Source organism: Callorhinchus milii, unplaced genomic scaffold, assembly GCF_018977255.1.
Source record: "Callorhinchus milii isolate IMCB2004 unplaced genomic scaffold, IMCB_Cmil_1.0 Scaffold5, whole genome shotgun sequence".
In the NCBI taxonomy this organism is placed as follows: Eukaryota; Metazoa; Chordata; class Chondrichthyes; order Chimaeriformes; family Callorhinchidae; genus Callorhinchus; species Callorhinchus milii.
In genome coordinates, this window is record NW_024704746.1 from 52943052 (window position 1) to 52955762 (window position 12711).

General features: G+C 45.0%; 1 protein-coding gene across 1 annotated transcript in view; it reads left to right on the plus strand.

Moving 5' to 3' along the window:
• LOC103186247 (dedicator of cytokinesis protein 4) overlaps positions 1-12711 on the plus strand; it is a 224151-nt gene that overhangs the window by 184709 nt on the left and 26731 nt on the right. The window contains exons 38-44 of the mRNA XM_042335438.1: positions 2107-2193; positions 3004-3108; positions 6381-6522; positions 7130-7296; positions 10329-10415; positions 10765-10941; positions 12574-12657. Coding sequence (XP_042191372.1) covers positions 2107-2193; positions 3004-3108; positions 6381-6522; positions 7130-7296; positions 10329-10415; positions 10765-10941; positions 12574-12657 — 849 coding nt within the window. The remainder of the gene's footprint in view (positions 1-2106; positions 2194-3003; positions 3109-6380; positions 6523-7129; positions 7297-10328; positions 10416-10764; positions 10942-12573; positions 12658-12711) is intronic.

Here is a 12711-nt window from a genome sequence, read left to right on the forward strand (position 1 = left end):
GTGGCTGTACTTCCAGTTACTACGCCCTGAAATTGGAACTTTTTCCCTCAATCCCTTCGCCTTGCCCCAATTTTCTGACCTTCAGGTTGCACCTGAAAACCTTCTTCAACTGTGCTTTTAGTCATCTCCCCCGGCTCGGAGTTGTGCAGTGCCACTATCAAACACTTGGGATCCTACCCTGTATGAGGAATGCTAATAAATGCAAGTTGCTGTCGTTGAGAGAATTGGCTATTAATTTTCCTCCAACATTATACATTTTTTTTTGGTGTTGATTAGAAATGCTAACAAACTCAAAAACATCTGTGTTTAAAACTGTTGCAATATTCCATGCAGATGACAATTTGCAGCTTTGATTTAAAATCTCAGGTGTTAATTTCTAATACAGAGGGGGTCTTCAAACGCAATTTGATCTTCTCTCCCGTACCAAGCTCCGTGAACCGATCACCCCATTCCTCACCCGGCTCCACTGGCTCCACAGCCCCCCCAGACGAAAGAGTTCAAAATCCTCATCCTCAGTTTTAAAGCCCTCCACTGTCTTGTTCCTCCTTACCTCTGTGACTTCTTAACACCACACAAATCTGTCTGCTCCATCCGTTCAGTGGACACAGGCCTGCTCTATATTCCCCGCCCGCCAAGCCCCACCATCGGCAGTCGGACCTTCAGCCTATCTGTCCCCATCTTCTGGAACTCTATCCCAGAGCCCCTCTGCCTCGCTCCCTGCCTTGCCTCCTTCAAAGCCCGTTTCAAGACCTTCCTCTTTGACTTCTGGAACGTGCTTTCCAGAACTTTGACGTGCTTTCCACGTCTTTGACGTGGAGTCCTCTAGCTCAGTGGTTAGAGCACTCGCTTTGCAAGTGAGAGACCTGAGTTCAATTCCAGACAGGGCGAAACCTTGGGCAAGTTTCCTTACTCCACACACCTAATAATCCTCCAAAAAAACAAAACAATAATAAATTGGTCATTTTCAATCCATGACTGTTTGTGGGACACTGCTGTGCGCAATTGGCTGCCACGTTCGCCCACAAATATACAGTCAGTTCACTTTACAGTATATTCTGTGAAGCGCTTTGGGATGTCTAGAAGATGTGAAAAACGCTATATCAAATGCAAGGATTATTATTATTATTCAGCCACAATCCCACCCAGCCCCCTTATTTTCTAACCCTCTTGATTCCAACCCCTAGCTCGGGTGCAAACCCTTAACTGCCGTGCGCCTTGTGACATCCTTCCGTGAAAGCTGCTATATAAATGTATTCGGTTGTTATTGTTGTTGTTGTGCATTTAGTGTCCAGAATTCGGCAAATTATTAAAACTAGTTTACTATCAGTTTCTTTTAAGAACTGCAGAAAACCTGCTTCAAAATGCAGACTGAATTCAACAATTAAAAGTTTTTTTTAATTTTGCTTGGCGGGCAACAGCCAACTTCGCTTCCACCGCCTGAGCTGACCCACCATCAGTGGGTGAGCTTTTAACCTTTCTGCCCCCACTCTCTGAAACTCCATCCCATAGTCCCTCTAACTTTCTCCCTCTCTCCCCTCATTCAAAATCCGTCTCACACCCGACCCCTTTAATTATCCTTTCACTTGTCTTTTCCTTCTTCAACTCCATCTTGAATGCCCAGCTTCTATTGTTAAGTGTGGAGTCCAGTAGCGTAGTGGTTAGCGTGCTCGACTTGCATGCAAGAGAACCTGGGTTTGATTCCCGGGCGGGATGAAACTTTAGGCAAGTTTCCTTACTCCACACACCTCTGTTTACCTAGCAGTAAATAGGAACCCAGTTGTTAGTCGATTGGTGGATCGCTTTCCAGGGGTGATAATCCTGCCCCAAAAAATTAATAATAAGCTCTCAATCCACGCCTGTTTGTGGGACACTGCTGTGCGCAAAATAAACTTTACGATATATTCTGTGACACGCTTTGAGATGTCTCAACGATATGATAAGACGTTATATCAAATCCAAGGATTATTATTATCATTAAAAGGGTTAAGCGGTTAAGACAGGATCCACAGGTGGACCTTCGCATCACCCCTCCCCCCCCACAAAAAAACCCCAACAACACATGTAAAAGCAAGGCTTGATTTTTTTTTGTTTGTGTTTCCTTTTCAGTGCTGGGAAAATGGAATAATCCTTTGCCGGGAATTAGCTGACCAATACGAGAGCTTCTATGATTATCGCAACTTAAGCAAGATGAGGGTAATATATTGTGGGTTTGTTCGAGGGTGAGGCAGTGGGCATTACACGCCCCTTCTCTACCCTACACCCCCCACTCCACCGCCGCTGTCCTTTTGTGCTTGGTCATTTGATTGGTTACGAATATCGGGATAATTGTCAGCTGTTTCTTATTGTTGCTTTATTATCCAACGCCCCAACACATACTACTAGATGTCAGCGTGGCTCTGTTGGCAGGAATAATCCTTGTGTTTTGTACACTGCCTTTGATGTCAGAGGAGGTCTCCAAATGCTTCGCAGAATTTTACTGTAATGCATAGTGACCGTGTATTTTGTAGGCGAATGCAGCAGCCCATTTTCCACACAGTAACATCCCACAAACAGCCGTGAAGTGAATGACCAATTTTATCTGAGGCATTTGTTGGTCAGTTCACCAGGAGAGAAAATCCCTTCTCTCTTTTAATAGCGCCATGAGATCTTTAACATCCACTAGAACAGGCAGATAATGGGACTTTGGTTAAATGTCTTATTCCGAAGGACAGCACCTCTGACAAAGCAGTCCCGCTGCTAGCCCAGCTAAGATCACCCTACCCGATAGGGATTTGCTTTGCAGGATTAACAGGAGCTGAGTGGGAGGACTCCCTGCCCCAGTGACTGGTCCTGTCATTAAAAGCACTGTAGCGAGTACAAGAATTATGACTATTTTAATTTGCAGTATAATTCGGGAAAATCATTTTGAAAATTGTTCAGTGAAGAGCATGCAATGGGTGTGGGTTTAAAGTCTTACAACTGCTCTGCCTTCCAACATGTTTTATTTGTGCCTTCATCGGCTAGATGATGGAAGCCTCGTTCTATGATAAAATAATGGATCAACAGCGTTTGGAGCCCGAGTTTTTCCGGGTTGGATTTTACGGGAAGAAATTTCCCTTCTTCCTCAGGGTGAGTGCTTGTTGCCTTGTGTGTGGAACTTAAAAATAGGACGTTCATGGGCCAACTGTGTGATGAAAATGTACAAAGGTAGCAATTATATGTCAGCAAATAGTTCATTTGTCAACGCCTTCTCTTTTTTATTGTGTGCCGGCGCTGAGTTCTGGCAATGTCGTCGTTGTGTGAGAAGAAAATAATTTTTAGCGTTGAACTCACGTTCTGGTAAATCGCCTTTAAATCTCTCCACAGCCTCGTCCCTACCTCTTCGACCTCCTCAAATCTGAGCGCTACCATTGCACACCGGCCTGCTTCATGTCTCCCAGATTCCCCGTTCCCCCAAAGCTCAGTGGTTAGAGCACTCGCTTTGCAAGTGAGAGACCTGAGTTCAATCCCAGGCAGGGCGAAACCTTGGGCAAGTTTCCTTACTCCACACGCCTAATAATAATCCCTCCAAAACCCAAAACAATAATAAATTGGTCATTTTCAATCTACGACTGTTTGTGGGACATTGCTGTGCGCAATTGGCTGCCGCGTTCGCCCACAAATATACAGTCAATTCACTTTACAGTGTGTTCTGTGAAGCGCTTTGGGACGTCCTCCCGACGTGAAAAGCGCTATATCAAATGCAAGGATTATTATTATTATTATTAAAGGCGTATTGGCATTTGGCCTATCTGCTTCCGCTAGATAGATAGATTGGCCGCCTTAAAATAGGGGAAGAGAATGGGGTTAAGTGCTGATTCTCAACACTGAGAGCAAAGGGGGAGGGAGGCATTTCACTCAATTCGAGCTTTACACTATTTATGTTGCGTTTGGAGCGTCCAGCATTTGTTTGATGGTTGAATTCAGTCTTAACATTGAAACCAAATGCAAGGACCCAGGTAAGCCTGGTTTCTGCGGTTCTTAAAACAACAACAAATTATATTTATATAGTCGGGAGGATGTCACAAGGAGCTGGACAATGAGGGGTTTGCACCCAAACTGCAGGGTGGGAACGGGATTGGAGGGCAAGGGGGGTGGGGTAGAAAGATGACCAAAGGCGCGGTCGAAGAGGAAGGTTTTGAGACGGGCCTTGAAGGAGGCAAGGGAGGGGGCAAGGTGTAGGGGTTTCCGGAATGGAGTTCCAGAGGGTGGGGCTGAAAGTATGAAGGTCCGACCTCCGATGGTGGAGTGGGCCAAATGGGGAACATGCCAAGCGGAGGCAGCGGACAGGTTGGTAGTGTTTTAGAGGTAGGGAAAAGCAAGTCCTTGGAGGGCGTTAAAGGTGAGGACTAGGATTTTAAACTTGATCCTCTGGGGGATGAGGAGCCAGCGAAGCTGGGCAAGGATGGAGGTGATTGGATCACGGAGCTTTGTGTAGGAGAGGATATGAGCTGCAGAGTTCCAAATAATCTGCAACTTGTGCAGGGAAGAGTTGGAAAGATCGGCAAGAGGCAATTGGCATGCAGTTGGCATTCTTCAAAATAACGTACAGAAAGCCGGCTCCAAAATCGAGCTGTATTCAAGTATTTGGCGAATTCTGGAGTCTCTGAAATGCTGTAAAAACAGTAAATCTAGACCCAGGTGGAATTTAGCCCTTTGGATTTTTAAACTTGAATTGTCAGTTCTGAGCTGAGGTTATGTTTTGATCAATCTCACAATGAGCAAATTGCAGACGTCAATGCAACAGAAGAGTTTCTCTTGCACCGAGATTTTTAATGAAACATTTTCTTTTCCTTTCGTCATTTTTTGCCCACTGCACCCTCACTGCCCTGCAGCTGGTGGGTGGGTTGTGAAAGCTGACAGTGGATATGACAAGTCTAGGTTACGTTAATGAGGCCCTTTACATTATCACTGTTGTCCTCATTTTTGCTGAAACCTGCTGCAGGGAGCCTTTGCTGCAGTTTTGAACGTGTATTTCAGGGTGAAGGTCTGTGTGCGTGTTACACGGTGGAAATTGACAATATGATTTGTGGGGATCAAGATGGTCAGCATTGATTGGACAAGCTGGAACTCTTCAGTTTTGAGAGGGAGGACCTTGTAGAGCTGTGTGAAGCTCAGAGGGGTCCTTATCGAGCTGTATAAAACTTTAAATGGGATTGAAAAAGTAAACCCAGATCATGATATGACAATAATAATACTTGTATTTGTGTAGCGTCCTGTAGCTCTGTGGTTAGAGCACTCGTCTTGCAAGCGAGAGACCTGGGTTTGATTCCCGGCAGGTCGAAACCTTGGGCAAGTTTCCTTACTCCACACGTCTGATAATAATCCCTCAAGAAAAAAAACAATAATAAATTGGTCACTTCAACCCATGACTGTTTATGGGACACTGCTGTGCGCAATTGGCTGCCGCATTTCGCCCACAAATATATAGTTGATTCACTGTATATTCTGTGAAGTGCTTTGTGATGTCTAGAAGATGTGAAAAGCGCTATATCAAATGCAAGGATTGTTATTATTGCGATTTATCACGTTGTCGGTTCACTTCCCTGTGTTTCGCACTAAAAATGGCCAACTGCCGGCTCATCAGAATGCTGCTGACATAATTTCCTGCTTTGATGCTCATATACAGCAAACAGGAAATGCTGTCACCTGTCGCAACCATGTGCAGCCAAACCCACTATTCTGCCTCAGTACAACTCAGGTTGTGATTATATGGATCCTAAATACCTCGTTATAATGGGACTCCTCTGCATTTTCTCACTTACAATAATAATAATAATCTTTGATTTTGATATAGCGCCTTATCAAGTCATTGAGACATTTCAAAGCACTTCACAGAATATACTGTAAAGTGGATTGACTGTTGGCAAAATGTTCAATGTTGGGCTTCTAGCGACTGCCCCGTAACTGACCTAGAGTGACATAGCCTTTAGATTGTGTTGCACCTTGTCAAATGCCCCTCCTAACCCCCTAACAACCTATCCGTTCCCTCCGCTCAGCGGGCTCCGGCCTGCTTCATGACCCCCGCCTTGCCCGTCCCACCATTTGCACATAGGCCTTCAGCCTCACTGCCCCTACCCTCTGGAACTCCATCCCATAGTCCCTTCACCTCGCCTCCTCCCTTGCCTTCTTCAAAACCCGTCTCAAGACACTCCTCTTCGACCGTTCCTTCAATCACTCTCCAACCCCTACCCTCCCTGCCCTCCACTCCTTCTGATCTCAATCACCAGCTCGGGTGTGGATTCCTGACTGACCAACGCCTTGGGACATTCTCCTGACATAAAAGGCGCTTTACAAATGTAATTTGTTGTTTGTTGTTATTCACAAAAAGCACTCTCTCATCGCTCTTTCACTTCCGACAGAACAAGGAGTTTGTGTGCCGTGGGCATGACTATGAGAGACTGGAGGCCTTCCAGCAGAGGATGCTGAATGAGTTCCCGCACGCCATTGCCATGCAGCATGCCAACCAGCCCGAGGAGACAATCTTTCAAGCCGACGCTCAATGTATCCTCTGTTCCCAGAGTGCAGTGGGCAAAACGTCAATCAGCAAGGGCAACCCTGCTTATCACTTCATCTTCCCAAACCATGCCAAAAGGATGTGTGAAAAAGAGAAACCGTAAAATTAACATAAATCATATCATTTGGGACCAAAATAATAATCCTTGCATTTTAATAATCTTTGCATTTGATATAGCGCCTCATCACGTCTTTGAGACGTCTTACAGAATATACTTGTGGGAGAAACGTGGCAGCCAATTGCGCACAACAGTGTTCCACAAATAGTTGTGGATTGAGTGATCAAATTACTATTTATTTTTATTCTATTTATTTTTAAAGGGATTATAATCCCCGGAAAACCAATCGCCAATCGACTAACAACCGGGTTCCTATTTATTGCTAGGTGAACAGAGGTGTGTGAAGTAAAGAAACTTGCCTAAGGTTTCGCCCCACCTGGGAATCAAACCTTGGTCCTCTAACCACTACACTACAGGACTCAGAGTTTGGATTGTGTTTTTTTTATTGAAAAATGCTAACACCCAATATCTAGTACCTCATTAACTCACTGACTCTTCCACTCCAGCCAGTTTTCTTTCTTAATGGCTGTGTACAGACCTGCAGATCTATGCAGTGATTCCTATCCCAGAGGCCCAGGAGATACTGCAGAAAGAAGGCATCCCAGACCACATCAAGAGCTTTTACAGGGTCAATAACATATGGAGGTTCAGATATGATCGGCCATTCCACAAAGGAATCAAGGACAAAGAGAATGAATTCAAGGTATGTACTTCAGATTGGTGATGGCTCGCGCCTCGATCATCTCTTATGAATTTCAAGCTCGGGTTAAAGATTTTTCCAAAATTTTTCACGCTCTTTCGTTAGGATTTTTATTGGACCAAATGCACCTTGAAAATTTTGCAAGTCAGGGAGTGGAAATCGGGAGTTAATTATGCAAACTCCCTTCTTGCGGAACTCCCCAACTCTTCCCTCCACAAGCTGAAGATTATCCAGAACTCTGCAGCTCTCATCCTCTTCCTCACCAAGCTCCGTGAACTGATCACCCCTATCCATGGGTCATACTCCCTACCACTGCGACTTCTTAAAACCAAAGCAACTTGTTCTCTCCCTCTGTTCAGCGGGCACTAACCTGCTGACCATAACAACCTGTCCCCCACCCTGCCTACCTTCAGCAGATGGTCCTTCTGCCCCCAACTCTGGAACTTCCCGAATCCTTCCGCCTACCCCACCCTCACCTCCTTCAAGGCCCGACTCAAGACCTTTCTCTTTAACTGTGCCTTCGTCCTCAATCCGACCACCACCCCTCTACCCACCAACCATCTTATTCCACCCCCAGTTTGAGTGCAAATCCTTAACTGTCCAGCGCCTTGAGACATTCTTCTGACATGTAAAACACAATATAAATGTAATTTGTTGTTGTTGAGTGTTGAATACATTATCATAGAATGATAGATTTATACAGCACAGAAGGAGGCCATTCGGTCCATCGTGTCTGTGCCGGCTCTTTGAAAAGAGCTGTCCAAATCAATCCCACTCGCCTGCTCTCTCCCCATAGCCCTGCAAACTTGTCCTCCCCTTGTTTGAAATTATGTTTCAAACACCTGTTACTCCACGGTTTTGAACGGATGATGTGTTTTGGTACAGCTAAGATTTGGTCCCGCTAAGTTATGGGAGAGCACAGGGGAGTAGGATTGATTTGGATAGCTCTTTTAAAAGAGCCAGCGCAGAAAGATGGGCTGAATCGTCTCCTTATGTACTGTATAATTCTGTGATTTTCTAATTCTATGGTATGATACAGAGTAATAATAGCAAGGAGTCCTGGCATTTTTCATGGCACCTTTCACATCGGGACGACATATCAAACTGCTTCAAGCATTTACTTTAAAATGCAGTGACTGTGTATTTTGTAGGTAATTTGGGCACAGCAATGTCCCACAAACAACCACAAAATGAAATGAGCAGTTTTATCTGGGTGATCGTTGCTCAGAACCCTTTTCTCCTTTCAAATAGTCCCAAGGGATGTTTTGGTCAATATTAAACCTCAGGCTGTCTACAGTTTAATATTGTCCCAATATCAGTATTCCAGGTCCTGAGTCAGATGGGTCCACAGTACTCCATGGCACTGTTGATGACAGCACAGATGGCCTGGCTCATCGGCAGGACTGCTAAGAGCAAACCAGTCACTGGGGCCAGGGAATCCTCCCACTCAGCTCCTGTTAGCCCTGCAAGCGAAAAGCCCTAATGGGTAGGATGATCCTAGCTGGACAAGCAAAGGGAAAGCTTGCAAGACAATGCTATAGATGGCAAGCTATGCGGTTTTAGCTGGTTAGACTCCAGCAGTTAACCCACCACATACTCTGAGGGCCCCAAGCCTTGGCTTTTGCCAATACGCCTAATACTTTCCGGAATTAGGTAAGCAGGACGCGTGTCTCCAGGGAAAGATTGCGCATTCCATTCCAACAATCTATCTCTGCAAATACCATGTGTAGGTGGGAGCATGGAAATCTCAGTTTAGTTTGGATAATCTTAAGCATGGGGATGGGTGTCTACTTTTGTCATTTTGGGGTCAGACTACTCTTAAGATATTCTTAAGTGTGGTGATAGGTTTCCACATGTGTCAGATACCGAGCTGACCCCCCCCAAATTTTTTAATATTGTACAAAAGCATCTTAGCCTTGAAATTGCACCAAACCTTACAACAACAACAACAAAATGACATTTATAGAGCGCCTTTCACGTTGGGAGGACGTCCCAAAGCGCTGAACAGTCGGGTGTCGGGGTCTGAGCATGGGGGAGGGGCGGTCTAGGGGTGAGGGGAGGCAGAGAGGTGGGAGGGAAACCAAAGGCACGGTCGAAGAGAAGGGTCTTCAGACCATCCTTGAAGGAGGCAAGGGGGAAAGCGAGGTGAAGGGACTGTAGGATGGAGTTCCAGAGTGTGGGGGCAGAGAGGCTGAAAGCCCAGCCACCGATGGTAGGGCTGGTCGGGCGGTAGACATGGAACAGGCAGGAGCCTGATGAACGAAGGGAGCGGGCAGGTTGGTAGGGAGTCAGCAGGTCAGAGAGGTAGGAGGGGGCAAGGCCATGGATGGCCTTAAAGGTGAGGACAAGGATCTTGAACTCAAGGCCTGTAAACTTAGACCTGTAAAACTGGCCTGTAAAACTGTTTAGTCTTAATATTTAAGATTATATAAATGTGCTGAATTCACTCTTAATCTGGAGTCAGTTTTCTGTACATTTTGGAAATAAGTGACTTTCAAATCAAGACTGAATTAAAGAATTCTCCACATTTCTCTGTGATCTCATGTTTTAAGTCAGACTGGTCTTACATGCTAAGACCAAGACCTTTTGTGTCATGTCGTTCGATTATAATAATAATAATTATCCTTGCATTATATAGTATCATTGAGATGTCTCAAAGAGCTTCAGTGAAGTGGAATTCACTGTGTATTTTGTGGGTGAAACTCAGCAGCCAATCGCACACAGCAGTGTTCCACAAACAGTTGTGGATTGAGTGACCAAATTTTATATTTGTCTTTCTGGGGATTATCACTGTACTCTAACCACTGCACTACCGGTCTCCAATGATAGGCTAGAATTTTTCATCAGTAATTTAAAATCCACCATTTTCACGACCAGTCAAGATGGTCCACATTCACTTTTGTTGGCTTGCTTTGTTACAGTTTATTTTGTTCTGCAAGAAAAACATTTCCGAAGATTGTGGCTTATTTTCATTTCTGTAGAAGTTTGCTTTCAGCCCTGATCTCTGAATGTTCACTCCCTCTTGTGTTTGTCAGAGTCTGTGGGTTGAACGGACTGCGCTGACACTAGTTCAGAGCCTGCCTGGCATTTCCCGCTGGTTTGAAGTTGAAAGAAGAGAAGTGGTGAGTGCTTAATAGTAATAATAATCCTTGCATTTGATATAGCACCTTATCACGTCATTGGACATCTCAAAGTGAATAAAGTGGATAGACTGTATTTTCTGGGCGAAATGCGTCAGTTAATTGCCTGGCTCAGGAACTGGACCTTGAGGGGTGGCTTGTTTCCGAGATTCCATTGCCAGACATGTCACCTTGGAGCCAGTTCAGCTCCAAGGAGGCTCCACTTACCTCCCGCCCATGGAGGATATATGCTTAAACATGGTGTTGGATTTCCATAAGTGCCAAGGCTGATATAAAAAAAATGATTATAGACTGTAAACCTGTCTCATGTTCCTGGTAAATCGATCTCTAGGTTGAAATGAGTCCACTTGAAAATGCGATTGAGGTGCTGGAAAACAAGAACCAACAACTGAGGACGCTGATCACCCAGTGTCAGATGAGACAAATGCAGAATATCAACCCTCTGACCATGTGCCTGAATGGTGTCATTGATGCAGCCGTGAATGGAGGTCTTGCCAGATACCAAGAGGTAAATTGAAATGGGCAGAGGAGCATCAGGGAAAGATAATATTACTACTACTAATAATAATAATAATTCTTGGATTTGATATGGCACCTTATCACCTCTCAAAGTGTCTCAAAGCGCTTCACAGAATATATTGTAATATATATATCTTGTACTTGTGTTTGTGGGCAAAACGAGACAGCCAGTAGCACACAGCAGTGTCCCACAAAAAGTCGTGGCTTGAGTGACCACATTTTTTTTTGAGGGATTATTACCCCCGGTCAAGATGAGGGTTGACGGATATGTCAATCGACTAACAACCAGGCTCTAACTTACCGCTGGGCAAACAGAGGCATGTGGAGGAGGGAAACTTGCCTAAGGTTTCACCCTGCCTGGGAATCGAACTTGCAAGGCCAGTACGCTAACTTGAGATGGGCAGAGGAACATTGAGGAAAGATCGAAATCTTCCTTTGGAAAAGTGCAGCAACATTTTGGCTTGTTTGTGTGTGTGTGTGTTTTGTATGTGTGTTTGTGTGGTGATTTGTGTGTTGTTTGTGTATTTGTATGTGGTATGTGTGTCTGAGCATCAAGTGTTGAAAGTTTGCTCAGGAATATCTTCATTCACTGTTTCTTCATTTAAAGCTCTTCCTACCAAATGCATTTGATTCACAGGTGAAATAGTGGGATCCAGTGTCTGTGCTCCATTCTTGTTTGTTTCCTTGCAACGTGACAAAGAAACTAGATTGTTATTGACTTCAAATTTGCTGTGTCTGAACAGAACACAAATGCCTGGAACAGGTTTCCACTAAAGGTGGTTCAGACCAGGACACTGGTACTCATTTAAAAAGCAACTTGATGCTGTGATGGGGGAACGTAGAGTGGGAGTTCTGGAGGGATGAGATCGGATGGAACAAAGGGTCTTCATGTGAAACAATCTTGTGCTCCTGTGATAATTTTGTAGATTTAATTCCAGCTGCGGGTGATTGGGTTCTCACCCTGCGGGATATAGTGGTGGACGCTCAGCCGGCACCTCAGTTGGCTATTCGTACTTCCCTACAACAACACCAAAAACAAATTACATTTATACAGCACCTTTCACATCAGAAGGACATCCCAAGCAGCTGGACAGTTAAGGGTTTACATCCAAGCTGGGGGGTGGAATCAAGAGGGATAAAGAATAGGGGGAGTGGGGGTCGGAGCGTGACTCGATCCACTGAGGGATAGGGAGCTAGGGAGCTGGGAAGGATTGGGGTAATCAGATCCCGGAGCTTGGTACAAGGGAAGGAGACGATGCACCAATACAACAATAGAATACAAACTTACATTTATGAAGTGCATTTCATTTCAAGGGGACATACAAAAGCCCTTAACAATCCTGGCTTTTTATCCCGAGCTGGGGGTGAGAACTGAGAGAGGTGGGGAGGAGAAAGATGTAGTTCTTGAGATGGACATTGAAAGAGGTGAGGAAGGCAATGAGTTCAAAGGGACTCTGGCATGGAATTCCAGAGAGTCGGGGCAGAATGGGGTTAGGCAAGTGGTGGAGTCGGGAGTGAGCAGATGGGAGAGGTAGGGAGGTGCCAGCGCACGAAGGGACTTGAAAGTGAGATTGAGGATCTGAAATCGATCTGTTCTGCAACAGCCTTGTTTTCTTTGCAGGCTTTCTTCGTGAAGGATTACATTGTCAACCACCCTGAGGACAGCGATAAAATATCCCGCCTCAGGGAACTAATGTTCGAACAGGTGACAACAACAGCTTACATTTGTAAATGCGTCTTTCATGCTGGGAGAACGTCT